Below are 23,297 nucleotides of genomic sequence, written 5' to 3'. Positions count from 1 at the left end.
ATTTGCGGTCGGAAGATTAGGGGTTAATTATTTTAAGTAGCTTGCGGCGACGTTGTGTGGGGCAAGTTAGGGGTTAATAAATATAATACAGGGGTCGGCGGGGTTAGGGGCAGCAGATTAGGGGTACATAAGTATAACGTAGGTGGCGGTCGGCAGATTAGGGGTTAAAAATTTTAATCGAGTGGCGGCGATGTGGGGGGACCTCGGTTTAGGGGTACATAGGTAGTTTATGGGTGTTAGTGTAGTTTAGGGTACAGTAGTTAAGAGCTTTATGAACCGGCGTTAGCCAGAAAGCTCTTAACTCCTGCTTTTTTCAGGCGGCTGGAATCTTGTCGTTAGAGCTCTAACGCTCACTGCAGAAACGACTCTAAATACCAGCGTTAGAAAGATCCCATTGAAAAGATAGGCTACGCAAATGGCGTAGGGGGATCTGCGGTATTGAAAAGTCGCGGCTGTAAAGTGAGCGTTAGACCCTTTAATCACTGACTCCAAATACCAGCGGGCGGCCAAAACCAGCGTTAGGAGCCTCTAACGCTGGTTTTGACGGCTACCGCCGAACTCTAAATCTAGGCCATGGACTTTCCAAACATGGGCTTTCCTCCTCCCAAAGAGTTAACAGTTAATATGCAAAATGCAATCAGCAATATTCATTGGCAATGCGTCTGAAACCAGGCAGACAAGATAAAATGCAAACGAGTTCTCACCCAAACTTCCCCAACAGTGTGTTGTGCGGTATCTTCAGGTGGGACCAGCCGGCTATAGGGAAATTTGTTACAGGGAACAAAGTGTGAATAATTTGATACATGAACGTAGCAAAATATATGAACTAATAAAAAGAATGAAAATATAAGCATGATCCACATACAGGCATTTAAACAGTGGCCATAGTGATGAATGACAAATGAAGGTCCAACATGATTTTAAACACAAGTTAACAAGTACCCTGTATTACAAAAGCTTGTATGCATAGATATATCCAAAAAAAGGGACATGTAATAAAATGCAATATCAAAAAGATACATTGTTAGACCTAATGAACTGAAGTTGATAAATGTAAATATTATCAAAGATTAAATACTGTAAATAGTATAAATATTAAAGCGAACAGTAATTGTATAGTTTATGGATTCAAACATTGAGCGAAAAAATTCATGAGAGAATATATAAATACCTGATTCATTTCAAGGGAATTAGAGTCAATAAATAGTAAATAGTATAATATCCAACTCCAAATTGGGAAAATAGGGAAAATATATGGGTAGTCTGGAAAGTAAGTCAAAATACAAAAATGCAAGAATATAATAAAAATATGATAGAAAATTAGTGTAACCATTTATTTAACACTTTCAAATGTTATATGATTTATATAAGTATCTCCCTAGAATTAACAAATACATATGTTCAAGATGAAAATAGAGTGTATAATTTTGAAGTTAAGATACCAGAAGATAACCTTGTACAGTCGCTAATATGAAAATATATGCTAAACTATAATGATATTCCATTGGTAATAATCAATAACATTTATGAAAATATATATTGCAATTCCGGAGTCATACCCAACATATCATTTAAAACATACATAAGTAATATTGGCTAGCGGTGTAGTCATCTACATGAGTGATTAAACAAGTAGATAAAAAGTGTGAGATGTACTGGTCCACAGATTTTTAATAACCCAAAAAAGGTTTTTATTTTTATTTTTGTTCTCGTTCCCAGTAATTAATAAGGTCATACTTGGAATTGAGACCCTTGGGAATTTGTGTTCCCAATCTGAAGATCCAGTACATCTCCCGCTTTGCCAATAACTTGTCAAGATCACCACCCCTCTTGGGCGGTCTAACTTTTTCCATAGCACAGCACTTCAAGGAATCTATCTTTCTGTTGTGTTTTCTAGCAAAGTGTTGAACCAGTGGTGTGGCAGCTTTACCTAATGTGAGTGTGGACAGGTGCTCCCTAATCCTAGAGTTAATGTCTCTCCCTGTGAGCCCCACATATTGAAAATGGCACAGGGCACACTCTAACAGGTACACCACACATTCAGATGTACAATTCAAACATGATTGAATGTCAAATGTTTCTCCAGTCACATAGGATTTGAAATTATTAGTAATTTGGACAAACTCACAAGGCCTACACTTCTTATGTCCACATCTGGATATACCCAGATGTTTTAACCATGAGCTAGTAGAATTACCCTAGGGCTTAAGTTGTGTGGGTGCTAACCTAGACCCTAGAGTACAGCTTTTGCAGTATGAGCATTTCAAACCCTTTTTGACCACTTCTTGAAGCCCATCGTCTGCAGACAAAATAGAAAAGTGTTTCTTAACTATCGCACAGACTTCTGGATATTGAGAGCTGTACACAGTTACGAAATAAACCCCCTGTGTTTGTGCAAGATTAGTTTCAGGTTTATTTTTGGCTATAAGAGTATGTCTGTCAATGGCGTTTACCTCTTTTTTAGCCCTTTCTATGTCTCTCTTCAAATATTTCCTTTCACGCAATCTCCTCTCCAGATCACCAGCAGCCACCCTGTAATCAGCAGGGTTGCTACAATTACGTTTCAGTTTTCAGTCTCGTGAACTGACCCTTGGCCACTGCATATCTCACGTGATCCGGGTGGCTGCTGGTGGCGTGGAGAAGAGTATTACCCGAAATAAGCTTACGGTACACACTCAAATCTATTGTGACATCATTGTTGCCTATTAAGGTCACATCCAGGAAATTGATGGAAGTCAAATTGTATTCAAATGTGAACTGCAAATCCACATCATTGTCGTTGAGATATCCTACAAATTGTACAATAGCATTTTCTGGTCCACACCAGACAAACAGAAAGTCATCAATGAAACATTTGTACATTCCAATATAGTTTCTGAAGGGATTTCCCTCTCCAAAGATGTGTGCCATCTCCCACCATCCAAGATATAAGTTAGCATATGATGGTGCAAACTTGGCACCCATGGCGGTACCACATCTTTGGAGAAAGAAATCCCCCTCAAAACGAAAAAAATTATGCGTCAAACGAAATCTAGCTAGTCTCACCACAAACTTCTGAAACTCTGGATCATAGTTGGTAAAATGGGAATGAAAAAATTCCAAAGCTTCCCGACCACTATCATGCGGTATGGAGGAATACAAAGACACTGCATCTATGGCAAGCCACATATTTTTTCTATCCCATTTAATGTCCTGTACCATATTCAAAAGATGTTTGATGTCACGTATATAGGAATGAAGTGAAACAACAAGTGGTGGTAGAATGGCATCAAGCCATTCTGATGTGTGTTCCAGGAGTGAGTCGATGCCACTAATGATCGGTCTGCCTTGGACATTAGTCAAGGACTTATGAACCTTTGGTAAATGATGGAACCAAGGGGTTTTGGGAAAATCAACCAATAAATAGTCCACTGTTTGTGGATACAAATGACCCTCAGGTATCCCATCATCTAGCAAATCCATCAGCTCGCTCCTGAACATACTTGTGGGATCACTGGAAAGTTTGACATAATCATGTACATTATTCAATTGTCTGTAGGCCTCAGAAATATACATTAGCCTGTCCATTACTACAACAGATCCGCCCTTATCGGCTGGACGTATTACTAATGTAGTATTCTGTTCTAATGATACCAATGCCTCCCTCTGAGACCTAGTAAGATTAAATTTCTTCTTAGTGCCCTTGTGTTTTATTAATTCTTTCAAGGCTACTAGATCCGTCTCTGTTCTTGCATGAAAGGTTTCTATTATAGAACCTCTCGACTGTAATGGATAAAAATTAGACTTACTCTTGAATTTAGGTTTGGGATTGACAATCTCAGAATTTGTTCCAGCCTCAGACTCCAACATCTGTAATGAAACAACATCACAAGACTCAGAAGAGTCGAGTGTGAGATTAGATGTTATTGGAAAATTGGTCTGAGTATTGGGACAATTCGGCATTGTGTTAGAATTGACAAAATGTTTTTTTAAAGTAAGATTTCTTACCAATCGGTTGACATCAAGTATAGTTTGGAAAACATTGAAATCAGATGATGGTGCAAATCCCAGACCTAAACCCAATACATACATATTCTTGTTGTTTAGTCAAAATTGTGCGGGACAAATTAATTACATTGTTCACTTGTATTTGCTTTGTGGGTGACTTCCCCTTAGCTGGTATCTCTCCTGATTTAAGGTTTTGGACTGATTTGTTCCGTCTCCTGTTTTGGCCTGAGCTAATGAAAAAACCTGCTCAATGTCTGTTTGTCGGGCATCAGTTGATGTTATAATATTAGAGGGTTGCTGTAAAGTATTAGAGGAATGTGCTACATTTTAAATGTTTGTTCTCCATAATCTGTGATTACGCTGTGCCACTGATTGTTGCAAGATAGAGTCAATAAAAATTAGGCTCTAAACATCTCTTATTTAACTCAACCTGTAGTTCCCCAATTTCTTTTCTAATTTTAGTTAAATCTTGTGACCTATATTTGACCAACATAAGCATCAAATGAGAGGAACATTCAGATAAAATGTCATTCCATGTGCTGATAAAGTCCTTATCATTGATGTCAATTTCAAAGGTGGGGAATTTGTATACCCTTAATCCCCTTGGTATCATACCAGCTTTCATATAACTTTTGAATGTCCATACATCCCATTGAGCTCTCAATTCTTTCAATAAAAGAATCTCCATTTGGTCAAATAATATCCCCAGAGTCAAAGCACCTTTATCTTCTGAGAATATCAGGTCACAGTCAATATTGTTATTATAACGTGCCGTATCCGGTCTTAGTGGAAAAAAAACTGTTGTGATACATGCTGCGTTCCCTCCATTATTGCACAATTAAACGGTAGGCTAGCTCCTGGTACCACCAGTAGTACCCCAGTGATAAAGTAGGTTTAGAGAGTGGAGCTACACCCAATTGACCACTTAAAAATATACTTCAATACCACGGGTCAAAAATATCTAATGTCAGAGGTATATATAGTAAACAAACATGTGAGGTAAAGGCAAGCACTATAAATTCAATTACACGGCTTTCCAAACATGGGCTTTCCAAACATGAGCTTTACTCCTCCAAACACAGTTAATATGCAAAATGCAATCAGCAATATTCATTTGCAATGCGTCTGAAACCAGGCAGACAAGATAAAATGCAAACGAGTTCTCACCCAAACTTCCCCAACAGTGTGTGTGTCCGACAGCCAGGAGATCACAATCCGTGTAGTGTGCAAGCCCAAAAGCCTCCAAGCGTCACTATATCTGTGCAATTCTAAAGATGATCTGTCCTTCTGGTGGAAGTAGAATCAAATGCAAGAGGTGCGGACAGTTCATAAAAAAACAAAAAGCTTTATTGTAGAAAGTTAAAAATTACATAGGAAGAACGAGCATAAATTAGGCAGAGTAGGCTGACACCTAGACTGGCTTACGCGTTTCGGCGATTGCCATAATCATAGCCATAGGTGCTGGGTCCACTCCCCCATCTTTTAAGATACACTTTAAAATCTGATTGGTTAACAGGTTAATAAACAAAGCACGCCTACTTGCCATTTTAACACTGAGAATACTGGCACAATGTGAACAATATTTACATGATAAGTGGAGGATTTTGTTACAATAAGTGAAGAAATTTGTTACAGGGAAACCAATGTTGTTAGTTAAAATTATATGAACTAATAAAAAGAATGAAAATATAAACATGATCCACATACAGGCATTTAAACAGTGGCCATAGTGATGAATGACAAATGAAGGTCCAACATGATTTTAAACACAAGTTAACAAGTACCCTGTATTACAAAAGCATGTATGCATAGATATATCCAAAAAATTTAAGGGACATGTAATAAAATGCAATATCAAAAAGATACATGGTTAGACCTAATGAACTGAAGTTGATAAATGTAAATATTATCAAAGATTAAATACTGTAAATAGTATAAATATTAAAGCAAACAATAATTGTATAGTTCATGGAATCAAACATTGTGTGAAAAAATTCATGAGAGAAAAAAAAAAAAAAATACCTGATTCATTGGTACATTTTCTGTACCAATTAATTGTTTTTTACGGCTCTTTGGATTGGCTTCAGAAGAAAAATTAATTATTCCATCCGAGACTTCTGATTAGCATTTTTATAAAATTCTGGTGAAAAGTCTTCCCTTGAAGTAGATATTCTTGTATGAAGAAAGTGATTTTTTGAATCAGTATATGGATTGCTGTTTTCCATCCCCATGCCTTTATTAGAAATTGTCTCAAAGTTGTAAATTGGCATAGAGTTGTGTGCGGTCATAGTACTGAAGTCTTGACGATTTGTTCTAAAGTGCTGTCCTGGCAGAGTAATAGTTTGACCACTCCTGTTAGTAAAGAGTTCTTTATCATAGTTTATGTTATTCTGTAAACCCGTATTAAATAGGCGAGGTTTGCCAAATGTCATCACCATTCTGTCTTCTGGGAATGATGGGGATTGATTTCTGAAAGTATAGGATCCAGAAAACTGAGACAACATTCTGTGTGGCATGCTGGTAGGCATTTTAAAAGTATAATTCCTAACAGCAGAATATCCAGTTTTATGGAAATGATTCCCAAAGGGCGGTGATATGGTGTATTCATTATCGAAAAGGAGTGGGAGCAATAAGAACATCTGAACTTGTGTTTGTTGGTGGAGCATACTCTGATTGAGAAGAAAAGGAAATTCCCTGTGTACTAGATCTGCGCTTCTTCTTATCAGGAATTCATAGCAGCACAACTGGTCTAACTAACCCATCAAAGTCACTTTCATCTCCTGCTGTGTTCCACAGAGCTTTATCCATGTGAGCTGCTCTAGGCCCCAGCCTCCTGTGTGCCCTAGGATCCCCTCCCTGAGTGAGCCCGGGGCCGGGTTACCTCGAGGTCGCTCCAAGAACATTACGCATGCACACGTGAAGGCGGAGAACTGAACCTTGGGAGTGCCCAGTGCACCGACTCCCTTCCTTATCCTCCTACTCTCTCCACCCAGCAGGGAAACTGCGGGCACTTTGAAAACTTTGGGAGCAGAGCACCCATTCACTCTCTCCTATATAGCTACCTGGAGAAAGGAGGCATGGTGTGGCGGGTCCCGCAGAGAGCATAGTGAGCATGGGGCTGACAGTAGGTATGGAGCTCCCCTGAGCGTGCAGTGGAGGTGATGAACCCCCCCTCTGTTATATATTTCATATATATTATATATATATATATATATATATATATATATATTTCAAATACTATATATTTATATATATATATATATATATATATATATATATATATATGTGTGTGTGTGTGTGTATGTGTGTGTGTAAAAGCAAAACAGAAGAGTTTGTTACTGCATCTAGCCAAATGGTTCAAGCCGAGGATGACATCAAGGTCTCTTCCCTCCTAGGTCCTTATCTACAGACAAACAATGCATGCTTTCAATAAAACAAACTGGGAACCACACAAGGGTGCACAGACCTTAAGTAATCTCATTAGACACATACAAAACACAGAAATGGACTGCACTTTCAAACTGGACTGGGTACACATCCTTTGACCCACCAAAATTTAAAGCTATGGGTGTTTGATAGCACTCACAGCCAGATGCACAGTTTCCAGAGACTCAGGCAGTTAATCCCAGACAAGACTGGGTGCAAAGTTCATAGGGAAAAGTACAAAACAAATTAATCAACACAACTCACAGAGAAAGATTGGCAATCTCTTGCAAGCTATTAAGCACCAAGGGATGTGCATTTTGCTGGGTCATAGGAAGTGTACCCAGTACATATATACACACCCACACTTTTGAGCCCTTCTCAGTCAAACACTCTGACATATAAAATATAAATTTTAAAACAAAATTAAAGTTTTTTATACAAAAAGTTCAAATGCTTTTGTTCTACACTTAGAAGAAGAAGAAGAAGAAGAAGAAAATGTTCTTTATATATATATATATATATATATATATATTAGGGGATAAGCCTGTTAAGAGGGCTGTTAATGTTTAAAAAACACAAACCCCTAAGATAAAGTTACAAAAAAAAAATGTAAAATTGCAAGGGGAACTTCCGGGCAGCGGCCATGTTAAGTCGCAACAATGGGAGCTGGTGAGCTTGCTATACCCAATCTAATGATAATGATACCCAATACCCAATCTAATGATACCCAATCTGTGGATAAATACGACATCTACTGTTTATTTTAAAGGATTCTGCCTCTACTGAAGCTCTTGACTTGATACAACATTTTATATGCATTCTGGCCCCAGTGTACCGGATAAATTTAAGGTTGTATGTGGAAGGGAGGACGGCCTCAGACTAACCCCCTTGGCGGTAACGTTCCTGGAGCCACCAAGCAAGCAGTGCTACCTTGCTCGTCACTGCATTTTCCCCTTTTCCCAATACTGGTGTAGTACTATTGTGTCATTTGTGGACCCTTGGTTTATTTATCTGATATAACTGTAAACTATGGAGACCAAATGGCTTACGTTCCAGAAAAACGTCACAAAGCTTCTTGATGACCACTTTACAAGACTATGCAAGTCTATTTCTCAGTGGTGTGTTCTGAGCCCGGTCACTGCAGCTGGGAGTCAATTAGGTTCAAAGCTGCTGAGTGCACAGCTATATCTTGAGACACGGCCTGAGGACATTGAGCGTATTAGTGATGCTGTTCCAAGTCCGGACCGCTATCACTCTGTCATAAAGGAGAACCTCTCTCAATCAGAGCTACAAAGAAAGAGAAATAAAGCGGCTCCCTCTACAATCTACACCGTAGATAAAGTTCCCATTCTATAGTTGCAGCGTTTACAAGAATGTAAAATGGAAGAGATTCTTCTGCAATTAAATATGGGATTATGGACCTAGCACCCACTCAAGATGACAACAATATTACAACCCAGCAGACAGATTCCCATTCCCCTGCTCAGTACCATAATCAAAAGGTGAAATCTGGAATTGGGTAAAGGACACCTCGCTTTCTGACTGGTGTCCAGTTCTCCTACTACATAGATGGGGTGGACATTAAAGAAGTGGGGCATATATCTATGCTCTAGCCAGGAATGTGGAATAGATTTAAAATTCTGGACTTTCGATATCATTTTCAGCATTATATTATTATATTTTCATTTGTGTTTGGAGTTGGCTTATACTGTTGGCTGTGGTTCTATGTCTCTGTTTACAAATTTACATTAGCTTTACATACCTCCTATGTCCAGGCCAGCATGATTGGCTGCCAGCGGCTGGGGCGGGGTTATTGTGTAGGCCAATATTAGAGGTTACATATTGGGGCCTATCTATCAAGCTCCGTATGGAGCTTGAGGGCCCGTGTTTCTGGTGAGCCTCCAGGCTTGCCAGAAACACCAGTTATGAAGCAGCGGTCTAAAGACCGCTGCTCCATAACCCTGTCCGCCTGCTCTGATGAGGCGGACAGGAATCGCCGCAATTCAAACCGATCGAGTACGATCGGGTTGATTGACACCTCCCTGCTGGCGGACGATTGGCCGAAAGTCTGCAGGGGGCGGTGTTGCGCCAGCAGCTCTTGTGAGCTTCTGGTGCAGTGCTGAATACGGAGAGCGTATTGCTCTCCACATTTAGCGATGTCTGTCGGACCTGATCCACACAGACATTTGTTAAATAGGCCTCTTTGTCTGGCTAAGCTAGATTACTATGAGAACGCTCCAACTTTTAATTATATGCCACACAACTCCTTAGTGTTTTTTAACGTTGAATGTGGAGCTCTAGAAATCTTAGCACCTACAGTCCTGAAAAAGTGCACATGCTTTAAAGAGTGATCATTGGTTAGCAGCTTTAAGCTGATATGTTACTTGAATCTTTATAAAGAAATAGATATTACTATTGATAATCCTGTTAATGCCATATGTTATTTGCCTAAGACTATTTTTGACTTCCTTTTACTCCTAATGGGTCCCTAGCATCTAGTTAAATTTACAATTTTTATTTGCTTATCTATATATATTTTATAAAGATTGCTGTTTATTTATAAAACATAAAAGCCATTTTTTTTCTTTTTCTTTTATATACAGTATCAAATAGAAAAGGTTCAAGAGTGGCTATAGATTAGTTGACTACTCAGTATCTCCCCTTGCTAGTGAACTTCCGCAAGAATTGGTCCAAGAGAGGTCATTATTGTTTAATAGGGGATATAATACCTATAACAAGTGTTATTTGTGAATAGAGGTTCTTTATGTTTATACGTTTATATCTTTGTTATGAATCCCCTTTCAAACAAAACAAAGAGAAAAAGAAAAATTACAATGCAAAAAATAATCACTTCATTTTACTCTTATGGGTCCCTAGCATCTAGTTAAATTCACAATTTTTGTTTGCTTTATTTTGTACTTATACCCTTATAAATCCACTGAATATATATTTTATGCAGATTTCTGTTTATTTATAAAACATAAAAGCTATAGTTTTTTTTTATATCACATAGAAAAGGTCCAATAGTGACCCTAGATTAGTTGACTACTCAGTATCTCCCCTTGCTAGTGAACTTCCGCAAGAATTGGTCCAAGAGAGGCCATTATTGTTTAATAGGGGATATAATACCTATAACAAGTGTTATTTGTGAATAGAGGTGCTTTAGGTTTATAAGTGTATATCTTTGTTATGAATCCCCCTTTCAAACAAAAGAAAAAAGGTGTATTGTGCATTATGGTATCTGAATATATGGTATTTTTCTGACATTTTATGTATCTTAGCATTTTGAGATGTATGTGCTGTAAGTCTAATTACTTGTACCTTGGTGCCTTAGTGTATACGATCAGAGCTTTTTGTATTGTATATTATTTCTTGTAAGTACTTTAACTTTTAAACCTCAATAAAAATATTTAAAAAAAAAAGGAAAATTACAGAAAAAAATAAACAATGCTATCCAAAATAAAAAATTTAAACCTAAACTAATATCCCTATAAAAATAAAAAATCCCCCCCAAAATAAAAACACCTCCTAATATAATACTAAATTACCATAACCCTTAAAAGGGCCTTTTGTATGGCATTGCCCTAAGTTAAACAGCTCTTTTACTTACAAAAAATACCAATTACCCCCTAACAGTAAAACCCGCCACTGCCAAAACCCCCAAAATAAAAAAAAACCTAACACTAAAAAAAACCTAAACTACCCATTGCCCATAAAGGGGCATTTGCATAGGCATTGCCCTTAAAAGGGCATTCAGCTAATTTACTGCCCTTAAAACGGCAATCAGCTGTTTTCCAGACCAAAACCCCTAATCTAAAAAAAGAAAAAACCCCAAAAATAAAAAAAAGACTAAGACTAAGCCCCAAATAGGTACTTACCGATCCTGAAGTCCGACAGAGAAGGTCTTCTTTCAGGCGGCTCCTTCATCTTCTATCTTCATCTGGAAGGAAGGCTTGCCTTCCCCGATGTGTGGATCCTCAGCGGGGGTCCTTAATAGCAACAGTCCTCGGTGGTGGCTATTGGTAGTTTAGATTAGGGGATGTTTTTATTTTGGGGGTCTTATTTATTTTTATAGGGATTAGGTTTAATTTTTTTTATTTTTGATAATTTTGTTGATTTTTTTCTGTAATTGTAGTGTTTTTTATTTTTTGTAAATTTAGATTAGAATTTTTTGGTAATTTAATGTTAGGTTTTATTTAAGTGTAACTTAGTATTGGCATTAATTTAGGGGGTGTTAGGTCCTCGGTGGTGGCCATCGGTGGCATGGAGGCTCCTCTCCATCCGATGTCCGTTGTACACTGAAGATTGAATGCAAGGTACTACATTCAATATGGGGTACCTTGCATCCCTATTGGCTTAAATCATGAAATAAACCAATAGGATTAGAGCTACTGAAATCCTATTAGCTTTTTAAATCAGCCAATAAGATTTTAGTATCTCTCATCCTATTGACTGATTTCAAAATTTGAGCCAAAAGGAATGCAAGGTACCCAAATAAGGCCCTTTTAAGGGCTATTGGTAGTTTAGATTAGGGGATGTTTTTATTTTGGGGGTCTTATTTATTTTTATAGGGATTAGGTTTAATTTTTTTTATTTTTGATAATTTTGTTGATTTTTTTCTGTAATTGTAGTGTTTTTTATTTTTTGTAAATTTAGATTAGAATTTTTTGGTAATTTAATGTTAGGTTTTATTTAAGTGTAACTTAGTATTGGCATTAATTTAGGGGGTGTTAGGTCCTCAGTGGTGGCCATCGGTGGCATGGAGGCTCCTCTCCATCCGATGTCCGTTGTACACTGAAGATTGAATGCAAGGTACTACATTCAATATGGGGTACCTTGCATCCCTATTGGCTTAAATCATGAAATAAACCAATAGGATTAGAGCTACTGAAATCCTATTAGCTTTTTAAATCAGCCAATAAGATTTTAGTATCTCTCATCCTATTGACTGATTTCAAAATTTGAGCCAAAAGGAATGCAAGGTACCCAAATAAGGCCCTTTTAAGGGCTATTGGTAGTTTAGATTAGGGGATGTTTTTATTTTGGGGGGCTTATTTATTTTTATAGGGATTAGGTTTAATTTTTTTTATTTTTGATAATTTTGTTGATTTTTTTCTGTAATTGTAGTGTTTTTTATTTTTTGTAAATTTAGATTAGAATTTTTTGGTAATTTAATGTTAGGTTTTATTTAAGTGTAACTTAGTATTGGCATTAATTTAGGGGGTGTTAGGTTTAGGGGGCTTAGTAATTAAATTAGTTATTTTTTTGTGGGGGAGGGTGGCGGTTAAGGGTTAAATAGGTTAATCAGGTTTATTGCAATGTGGGAGTTTGGTGGTTTAGGCATTAATAGGTTAATTAGGTTTATTGCAATGTGGGGGTTTGTTGGTTTAGGGGTTAATAGGTTAATTAGGTTTATTGCGATGTGGGGGTTTGTCGTTTTAGAGGTTAATAGGTTAATTAGTTTTTTTGTGATGTGAAGGGTTGACGGTTTAGGGGTTAATATTTTAATTATTTTATTTGCAGGTTAGGGGTTAATTACTTTATTATTTTGCAATGTGGGGGTTTGCGGTTTATGTGTTTGTTAATACTTTGTGCAGGAGGTTAGGTTTTTTTGTTATACTTTGTGCGGGTGGTTACCTGTTTATTTATTTATTTTATGCAGGTGGTTGCATGTTTTTTCGTTGTTTCGTGCAGGTGGTTGTGTGAATTTTTTTTAAGGCTTCAGGTTTGCCTACGCTGCATCCAGGTAGATTCTTTTGGCTGCCTTGCACAGCCAACATTCCTTTGACATTGCGTGCACAACTGGAGACGGACGCATTACAAACGCGATTATAGTATAGATATATATATATGTGCAGCAAGAAGAAAAGTCAAGCACAAAGGTAAGTCTAAGTGTAACACCAATCACAATCACAATCATATAAGAAAATATCAGATAGCAACAAATACACAATAAATTGCAGGTATAAAAATTGATGCAACAATGTGATTTAAATGAACATCAAAGATAAAAACAAGTCTGTATATAAAACCAAATGGTCACAAGGACAAAGTTCAACGTATATATAGTCCCAGATAGTGAAGAACGGATAGTTCTAAAGGATAATGTAGCCAAATGCAGATGTACACCCCTCGATCCTCCCCCTGGTGGTAGATCATAATTACAAGAACAACCCTCAATCTTAAGAGGTAAGGTGAAGCTCATGAGAGAGGAATAGTAACCACGTCTGTAAGGAATCCCAGTTGGTCTGAAGGGCCCTCGATTCAGACCACAGACAATAAATGACAAGTCCTTACAGAAATGAACCTCAATCCTATGAGTTAAGGAAAACACTCAATAAAATAAGTCACGTATGTAGGTTGTGAGGTAGAACCGGGATGCCCACCATAAACCTTACGCGTTTCAAAGTTCTAAAGGCTTCTTCGTCAGAGATAATTAGTGCTCAGATTGCATCTCGTAATGCTTAACATCTATGTTTTTGCGGTTATGGGGCTGCCCGGTTTGCCTCGCGATTGGTGAACGTCATTGATGATGTGAGTAGTTCAAGCTAAATGCTGAATGCCTATTGGACACACCTATTTGTGGGTGTAACCAATCACTATGTGTTGCATGTCAATTATATCAGAAGAATCACGCTACAACTATTTAGATTGAGCGGTCTTAAAGGTGATACGCTTTACATCTCATGTAATATAGCCCTGTACTAAATAATATATACATAATGAATAAACATTTAAAAGGATTAAAGGGATTAAAATGTTAGCATATTAATACCTGTTACGAAGTTACAACATAATAAGACCATATATATATATATATATATATATATATATGTCAGAAAGCCTCCATAAAGTGCTCAGAGAAGAGAACCTCCTCCTCATCAATTATTTCTATATTTGTTTCGCCCAAAGGGTTATCAAGTTTAGATTCATGAAAATCCCTAAGGAATTTGTTCTTCTTTTTTTTCTTCTAAAATGTAGTCAATTGTTTGACTTTAAATTGTCTATACCTGGTAATTATATCTAGCATAGTATATGAGCTGTCCTCTAAGGCCATATCCCATTCAGTTTGATATCCAAGATGGTGCTTTTCGACACTCTTAAACCCCTGGGGATAATTTTATACTTTGCATATCTTTCCAGATTAGTGCTATCATGCCTATGTGATTGTGGTTTTTAATTAGTTTTTCTAATTTCTCAAAGATATCTTTTGGGTTCAAAAATGGACTTTCTGTATCATTGATTTCTTCGATACTGATAGTCACATTTTTAGTTCCAAGTTCAGGGTTAAAATAATCCCATAAAATATATGGCACACTATTATCATCAGTCATATTTATCAATGGTTTACAGAGGTTTGCATTAGAAATACTACTTATTTGTCTATAAAACACACCTGTTATGATGTTTCAATAATTGAGATGGTCAAGCTGCTATGTCCAGGAACTGTAGATAGAAAAAGCAACAAAAAACAAGAATAGAAGAATAGAAGAGAGCGCTAAAACCCTGATTGGAGACACCTATACCTAGAATTGCAACTATACATAACAAACACCGGGGAAAGATCTACCCACAGAGTAAAATTAGAAAAGTGCAGCAAGAAAAAAAATCAAGCGCAAAGGTAAGTCTAAGTTTAACACCAATCACAATCACAATAGTAGTAAGAGTATGGAGGTTATGTCAAATACCTTTTTGACAGGTACCACGCCCCTTTTCACACCTTTGACAGGTTGACATGCCCCATTCTCCTCCCTTAATCCCGCCCCTTTTTAATATCAATTTGATATAAAATTGATATAAAAAGGTAATTTTGATATAAAGTTGATATAAAATTGATATAAAATTGATATTAAAAAAAAAAGTCATTTTATATTAAATTGATATAAAATTGATATAAAACTGATATAAATTAACATAAAAAAGTCATTTTATATTAAATTGATATAAAATTGATATAAAAAAGGTGATTTTGATACAACTGAATTGATATGTATATTTATTAGGATTAAAAGGTTAAAGAATTGTATTATTGATATTTTGATTTATAAAAGATAAATGTTATTTAATTCTAAAAGTTGTAAATTACACTTTGATATTGTATTCTATTAAGCTTAAGATTTCTCTATAATGTTCAACAGGTTTAATAAGACATTTCAGGACTTGTCTTTTGCCAGAAATGCTACACGGCATGTTAGGACATGTCCTTTACTCAAAACAGACTCATAATATCTCTCACACGTATTTTTAATAAAAAAGTCATTGTCTTTTACTCAAAACAGCATAATAATATCTCTCACGCGTATTTTTAATAAAAAAGTCATTGTCTTTTACTCAAAACAGCATAATAATATCTCTCGCACGTATTTTTAATTAAAAAGTATATAAATCAATGTTTTATAAAAATTCGCTGTATACTGCTTAAAGAATGGAGTCTGTTAACGGCGATCGTGGACTTGTATTAAGAGAATTATATCATAAACCCACAAACCCCGGGTCATTAGGCGGTGTTGAAAGTCTGTACAAAGCATCTAAAAAATATGGATTCAACAGAAAAAAATTGTTAAAATTTTAAATCAGCAAGATGTTTATACGCTACATAAACCGGTCAGACGTAATTTTGAAAGAAATAAAATATATGCCCCTTCTTTAGATATACAATGGCAAGCTGACCTGGTATCTATGATAGACTACCATAAATATAATGACGGTATAAAGTATATTCTAACCGTTATAGATTGTTTTTCTAAATACGCTTGGGGCGTTGGATTATATAATAAAACTGGACCAAGTATCGCAAAGGGGTTTGAAACAATATTCAAAGATGGGCGTGTACCTATGAAAATACAGACTGACAAAGGCAAAGAATTTTCAAATGGAACCGTACAGAAGTTATTGAAAAAGTTTAAAATTCAACATTTTGTTGCAAACAACTGTGTTAAAGCAGCAATCGTAGAATGATTTAACCGTACTTTAAAGACTACAATGTGGCGCTATTTTACACATCACAACACACACAGATATATAAACATATTGAACAAATTAATTCATAGTTATAATAATACATACCACAGAACCATACGCTGTAAACCGGTAGAAGTGACGCAAGAAAACTCACTCGTCGTCTGGAAAAATATTTACGGTTCCTCACCAAAAACTAAAAAGATTAAACCTGTTTTAAAAATCGGTGACCACGTCAGGATTTCGAAACATAAGGGCACGTTCACAAAAGGTTATGAGCAAAATTTCACCTATTAAATATTTATAATCAAAGGTGTGAATACAAGAGGATTTAAACCTCTTTACAAACTGAAAGATTTAGCTGATGAGTCGATCGAAGGTAGCTTTTACCCTGAAGAACTTCAAAAAGTGACACAAGATAAAAACCGCATTTACAAAATAGAAAAAATCTTAAAACAGAAAAGTTTTAGGAGAAAGCAGTACGTTTATGTTAAATGGAAGGGCTATCCGGATAAATTTAACAGCTGGATACTCAAAAGTCAGTTAACCGATATATAGAACAATGGAAGCATCACCATTTTACTTAACGCTGCCTAGCAACGCTTCGTACAACATTTTTCCTAAAAACCAGATATCTAGTTTTACAACAAAGTTAGCTAAACCCGTTATATTAAAAGGAGAATGGGAAGTAGCTCTGACGGAGATACAATATCCCCATACGTGGGACACCATAGATGCCGCTGATTCTAGAAAAATTGCTACGGCACCAAACAAATTCACTATGCCGTTAGCCATAAAAGCCGGTTATTATAAAGATATAAGCGATTTAATAAAACCTATCAATGAAAAATTATCATCTCTCCAAACCGGTAACATAGAACTAAAGCTTAAATACAACGAACTGGGAAGAACTGTGCGTATTTTAGGTAACTCCACCATCTCAACCACAGACAGGTTGGCGCATATATTAGGTATTAACAATCAAGGTGTAAAGAATGATGGTAGTAAAATATATTGCGATATAAATGCCGGCTTCTACACACTCTTTATCTATACAGACATCATAGAACATCAACTTGTGGGTGACGGATATGTGCCATTACTAAGAACAGTAGAAATTACAGGTGACAATAATGAAATCATCACTCAACGGTACACCAAGCCAGACTACATACCTGTAAACAATCATCATTTTGATCGTATAACAATTGAAATTAAGAACGATCAGAACAAGAACGCAGGATTTCAATACGGAAAGGCGATCATTAAGCCACACTTTAGGCCACGCAAGAACAACTTGTACTAAAGAATGGTGGCTGTTAAGGTTTATGGTGACCCGACCGTTTACAGTAATTATTATAGGACACAAGCTGGTAATGGTCTACCGGGTTTTCACGGTAGTTCGTACATGTACGGCCGTGGATTAGGCAGTATATTTCGTAATCTTTTTAGGATGGCTGTCCCACTTTTTCGATGTGGACTAGATAAAGTGAAACCGCATATGAAAACAGCGGCACAAGGCATAGCAAAGGATGTTGTGGTGCGTGTTTCAACTGCCGTTATGAATAAAATGAATAGCGGGGCACAAGAGGGGTCTGGTGTTGTTTATATCAGTAACAAGAGGAAACCAAAAAGGAAACGTTGAGTTACTTTTCCGCCAATTTCATCACAATTCATAAGCAAAAAGGTGATACACAGAACCAAAAAGAAACAGAAAACATCAAGACGTTCAGTGGATGACATCTTTTAGAAATACTGGTCAAAATATGGCTTTCATACACAATGGATCATTAGAATGTACCAAATCAGAAGTCGACATATTTCAAATACAGCCGACACAAACGGGTATTGAAAAATCACTGTATGTCGAAATACAGCCACTCACAGCTATAACTAAAAATACACCCCTGGAATTTTATATAGCCGGAAGCGGCGATCATTATTTTGACCTGAACAACACTTTGATGTATATAACTTGTAAAATAGTCAAACAAGACAATACAGCTCCGCCTGCTGGAGCACGTGTTAGCCTCACCAACTATCCACTAGCCACGCTGTTTAACCAAGTCGATGTTACATTAGGAGACAGACTTATCTCACAATCAAATAACCTATATGCTTACCGGTCATACATTGAAACAGTTCTCAACTACAGCTCAGATGCTTTATTCACACAATTTACAGCAGGATTGTTTTATAAAGATGCAGCAGGGTTACACGATAATTTGAACTAGATGGTGATAATACTGGTTTTGTAAAGAGAGCATGTATGTTAGAGCGTGGTAAAACTATTGAATTGCTAGGTCATCTACATAGTGATCTGTTTTTCCAAGAAAAATTGTTATTAAATGGGCTTGATCTGAAAATTAAACTTATAAGGAATAAAGATGCTTTTTCTATTATGAGCGCTGAAGCAGAAAAGTATAAAGTTCAAATCTTAAATGCCTCTCTTTTTGTTAAAAGAGTACAGATATCCCCGGCTGTACGCATAGGCCATGCGCAAGGACTCTTAACAGGAAATGCAAAATACGCTTTGGACAGAGTCGGTCTAAAGGTCTATTCCGTGGCCGCCAGCTCGCGTGTCTGCAATCAGGAAAATGTATTTCTTGGACAACTACCAAAAACTGTCGTTATTGGATTTGTTGATAATGACGCTTTCTCTGGCGCTTATGACAAGAATCCCTTATGTTTCAAACATAACTATGTGAATTTTGCAGCATTGTATCTGGATGGTGAACAAATACCAACAAAACCTTTTCAACCAGACTTTGAAAATGGAAACGCTATACGTGAATACATATCACTAATTAACATTGCTGGGAAACAAAATTCTGATGCTGGAATCCTCATTAATAGAGAAGAGTATGTGCGTGGTTACAGACTTTTTTCCTTTGATTTGTCACCAGACCAAGAGTGTGGTTCACACTACTCTCTTATACGCAGTGGTAATCTCAGAGATCAAATCCGATTTTCAAGACCACTTGAAAGAACAATTAATATGATTATTTATAGTGTATTTGATAATATTATTGAAATTAATCAAAGAAGGGAGGTCTTGTACGACTATCTATAAACAAAGATGAACACTTTGGAAATAACAAGAATCCTAACCAGAGATCCTTATACACGTTCAGTGTTTGACGGTGTATACCCGTGTGATTTGTTACCAAAACAAAGACTAAGGAATAGACCTATAGGTTTTATTATTAACACCGACCCTTCCACACGTGCTGGTGAACATTGGGTAGCAATTTATTTCGATCAAAGGGGTGTTGGGTATTTTTTTGATTCGTATGGAATCTCACCGTACAACAGCGTGTTTCCTAAATCATTTTAATTTTTTTTAAAAAGGAATAAAACACGGATAGTATTTCAGAATAAACAGATACAAGATACATACTCTGTGGTGTGTGGTCAATATTGTATTTTTTTTTATGCATTGTATGTCTAAGGGAATGAGTTTTGATAAAGTACTCAATTTCTTTTCATCAGACTTAAAAAAGAATGATAAAATAGTCTCGCAATATGTACAACGTTGTAAATTAAATTTGAGAATAAATACTTTTTTCAATGAATATGTACAAACATGTAGAAGTTGTTATAACAAAACATGTACGGATGTGTAAATTTTGCTATAACAAATTATTATTGCACCTCTTGTAATGAATGTTGTAATTCATGTATGTATTTAATGTGTATTCATTTTTAAATAAACACAGACACTTTTTTCACAAAATACTTTAAGCTTTATTAACAATTAAGATAAAAACATCGCCATAATGAATATTATATCTCAATGTATAAAATCCTGTATTTTCCATGTATTAATAAATTTTCATTTTTTTTACATACTTGTCATTTTTGTCATTTTTTATATAAACATGGGTATATTTTAAGCTTTAACCCAAATATATGCACACATATATATGATTAATGATAAAGCAAGGTACGCAATATTCGCTAGATTTTTCGGAATTTACAAACTCAACCATGTTGAAGGATTAAAAAGCGATTTAGGTCTTTTCTTCTGCACCAGGTAACCCTGTGGTGTGAATAGACCACTGGTGGGTGTTGTAGGTAATGGTAAAATATCATGTTGCGGTAATGTCTCTGGTAAATGGGTAACATCCCTAATCTCCATTTTTAGATGATCAAAGGTATCCCGGTTTCTAACATTACCAACAACTGACGTTGGAATATTCAGTTCAGCCATAGCTTTCATAAAAGTATCCCAATCTTGCAGTGTTTTGCGCATGGTCACGCTGTGACTTTGTGTAGCGCAACGTACTAAGTCTAGTATGTTTGAACCGATGATTCTTTGGTTTTTGTAAATAAACTCCCCATTATCATTCCAACTAGTTATATCTTTGGCCTGTACCATTTTAGAAAGAAGTAGTTCAGCATTTTTCTTATACCGGTCATGCACATTGTTAACAACCTCATGAAATATTCTATCACCTTTTTCAATGGATGCATCAGTTGTGTTATGATCGGGACGGGTAGATTCTCCCGGGGCATTAATAGTGTTAACACAGAGTTTTCTCTAGCGTCTTGCTTTGCATACACCAAATATTTCTGTAATACGGCGTTGTACTTTTTTATTTTCACATCCTCTGGTAAATCAGAATTATTTAATATTTCACCTATTTCAACATCCAAACGGTTTGTCACAGCCCTGCGAATGTCTACCTCATTTTGTTGTGGTTGTTGTAAGCGGTCCAACTGTTGTTTTGGGACAAGATACATTTTTTGAGCATTCTCCATCAGCTTTTAGTAAAGAGTGATGTAAGTATAGGAAGAGCAAATCCTAAAAGAGGCGCTAAAAATCCACCCCTCTGTGTCACCAAAATCTTCTTTTTACCCAGAGCAACTGCTTTATTACTAAGTGTTTTTATAATTTTCTGCCACTTTTTAAGGTGTCCTTTCTGTTGCTGTGTCAAAGGCAATCTACCTTTAAGAATGTTCAGGGCTATTTCACATATAGAGGCGATTAACTCATTAGAGGCACCGTGTAAAATACTCTTTCTTTGTTGAGGTGTTGCACGTCTTAAGGTTTTTAAAACCTTCCAATTACGGATTAGTCTGCTAGACATGTTTACACACGCTAATGGTTGACAATGTATGACTAATAGATTAAAATGTAGCCTTTTTTAAATCAGTTTTTTTTAAAAATGTATGCGGCGTGTATATCAGGTGGAAAGATGCCGGTTCTTAACCGGTACTCATCGGGTGTAGTGGTTCTTAAGTCTACTAATAAATAACCATATGGTAATCGAGTGGCATCTTCAAAAGCTTCTAAAAAGAAATGTGACTTACCCGGATACATTTGTTTTGCCAAAGTATTGATTTGTAACTTATCCCGTGGGTTTTTAAAGAGAACCATATAGTTTGTGTTTAGTGTGATAGTTCTGTTTTTTTTTTACCCTGACAAAACACATTTTGTACAAGATAGATAATACTCAGATTTCTGTGATGTACGTATTTTGTAAAAGCTTTTTCAATTTCACAACTATCACTGGCAACCTCCATCAGATCATCAACAATTGTTAAATTAATTTTACTAGGTGGAAATAAATCATCATCGACAAATGTATTTGGTAGACCTTCTATAAATTTTATATATGGAAAAGACTTTAATAGTTCATCATACAACCTCTGCCAACAGGCATAAAACCAAACAATATTATCAGGTCTGTGGGACAGAAGCGTGTCAGAGTGATGTAACAATTGTCTAACAAAATAACTTTTTCCAGAATTTGAAGGACCGGCTAAAATACAGGAAAAGGGATGTTGAAAACGTGTGTCCATGATTCTCAATTATTGACCAAAAGGTAGCGTTGTAAAGTCCTGTGATAATAGTCTCTTTGTGTAAACACACTTTTGTGTTTTCCTCAGCGGGCGTGTCTCAACTTGCCAGTATCGTTTGTTTCTGACAATAGACTTCTGCTCGATGAAAAGTTTCTTTTGTGTGTCTGCTCCAGAATTTGAAGGGTAATCCCACACTAAATCTTTTAAACTCTCAAAATTGATTATGTTGGTGTTAGCAGAGTTCAGAGTTATACCCTTTACTTTTAAATTAGTTTTTCCATTATTCAGTTTGTACCCGTAAGTTTTGGGGCCTGCAGATACAAACTCTGTGATGTGTGTACCTGGTGGTAGTTCGCTAGTTAATTCACCTAGATAGTCACCTAAAGCTGGATTCCTATCACCTTCCTTGCTAACAAAAATGACAGAGTCTGTGTCGTGGTAGAGACACCTCTCCTGCAGTCCGTCCAAAACTCTGTACAATTCAAGTCTGGCATAAGCTGTAGTAAAACAAGCGATAAAGATGTTAGTATTGTTGTTAACTGTATAACGTTCTTTAGAGTACTTCCAGCTAAGCATAGCCGTTTCATCATCTAAGAAATGTAAAGCAGAGACTTCATAATAAGGCAGAAAAACATACTTGAATAACTCATCAGGGTCTGTCACTATTCTGGTGTTGGGTAAATTACCCCTTTGACCAAATTTGCCCCACAAAGAATTAAGAAACAATTTAGAGATCTGTCTTTTTGCAGGATTTACCGCTATCTGATCGGATCGTAATTCTACATCCTCTTTTTCTTTGTAATCTCTAATGTATTGTCTTTTTTTAGCATCATCTGTACACCAATCTGGATACCCAGAGGCCTCCTGTTTATCTCTCAGATGTACCTTAATGTAATCTTCAAACAAGTTCTATTTGTAGTTGTCAAAATGCCAAATTTCATAGATTTTAGAAATTTTGTACCCCTTTTCTACAGCAACCTGAATTTCATTCGTGCACCATGTACCCGTCAGCGCACGCTGTTCATCGCCATGTTCGCACTGCGTCGTGTTGTTATCGGTGGCGCAGGTCAGACATAGCGGGAACATGAGTTTACCGTTTAATTTCAAAGGTAGAACAG

At 36.4% G+C, this 23,297-nt stretch overlaps 1 protein-coding gene and 1 pseudogene across 1 annotated transcript; one reads left to right on the top strand and one right to left on the bottom strand.

Annotated features, from left to right (window-relative positions):
- Window positions 1-6,086: 6,086 nt before the first annotated feature.
- On the bottom strand, window positions 6,087-6,795 carry LOC128652307 (pygopus homolog 1-like; annotated as a pseudogene).
- Window positions 6,796-18,640: 11,845 nt separating this feature from the next.
- Window positions 18,641-19,444, top strand: LOC128652306 (uncharacterized protein F54H12.2-like). Its single transcript, XM_053705243.1, has one exon. The coding sequence runs from the start codon at window positions 18,641-18,643 to the stop codon at window positions 19,442-19,444; it is 804 nt and encodes a 267-aa protein (XP_053561218.1).
- Window positions 19,445-23,297: the final 3,853 nt, after the last annotated feature.

This window comes from Bombina bombina, chromosome 3, assembly GCF_027579735.1.
Source record: "Bombina bombina isolate aBomBom1 chromosome 3, aBomBom1.pri, whole genome shotgun sequence".
Lineage (NCBI taxonomy): Eukaryota > Metazoa > Chordata > Amphibia > Anura > Bombinatoridae > Bombina > Bombina bombina.
The sequence above is the reverse complement of the archived record's forward strand: the minus strand, read 5'-3'. Positions and strand labels throughout refer to the sequence as shown.

Coding starts and splice junctions, on each gene's coding strand:
- LOC128652306 (XM_053705243.1), top strand. CDS start 18,641: ATGTTAGAGCGTGGTAAAACTATTGAATTGCTAGGTCATCTACATAGT.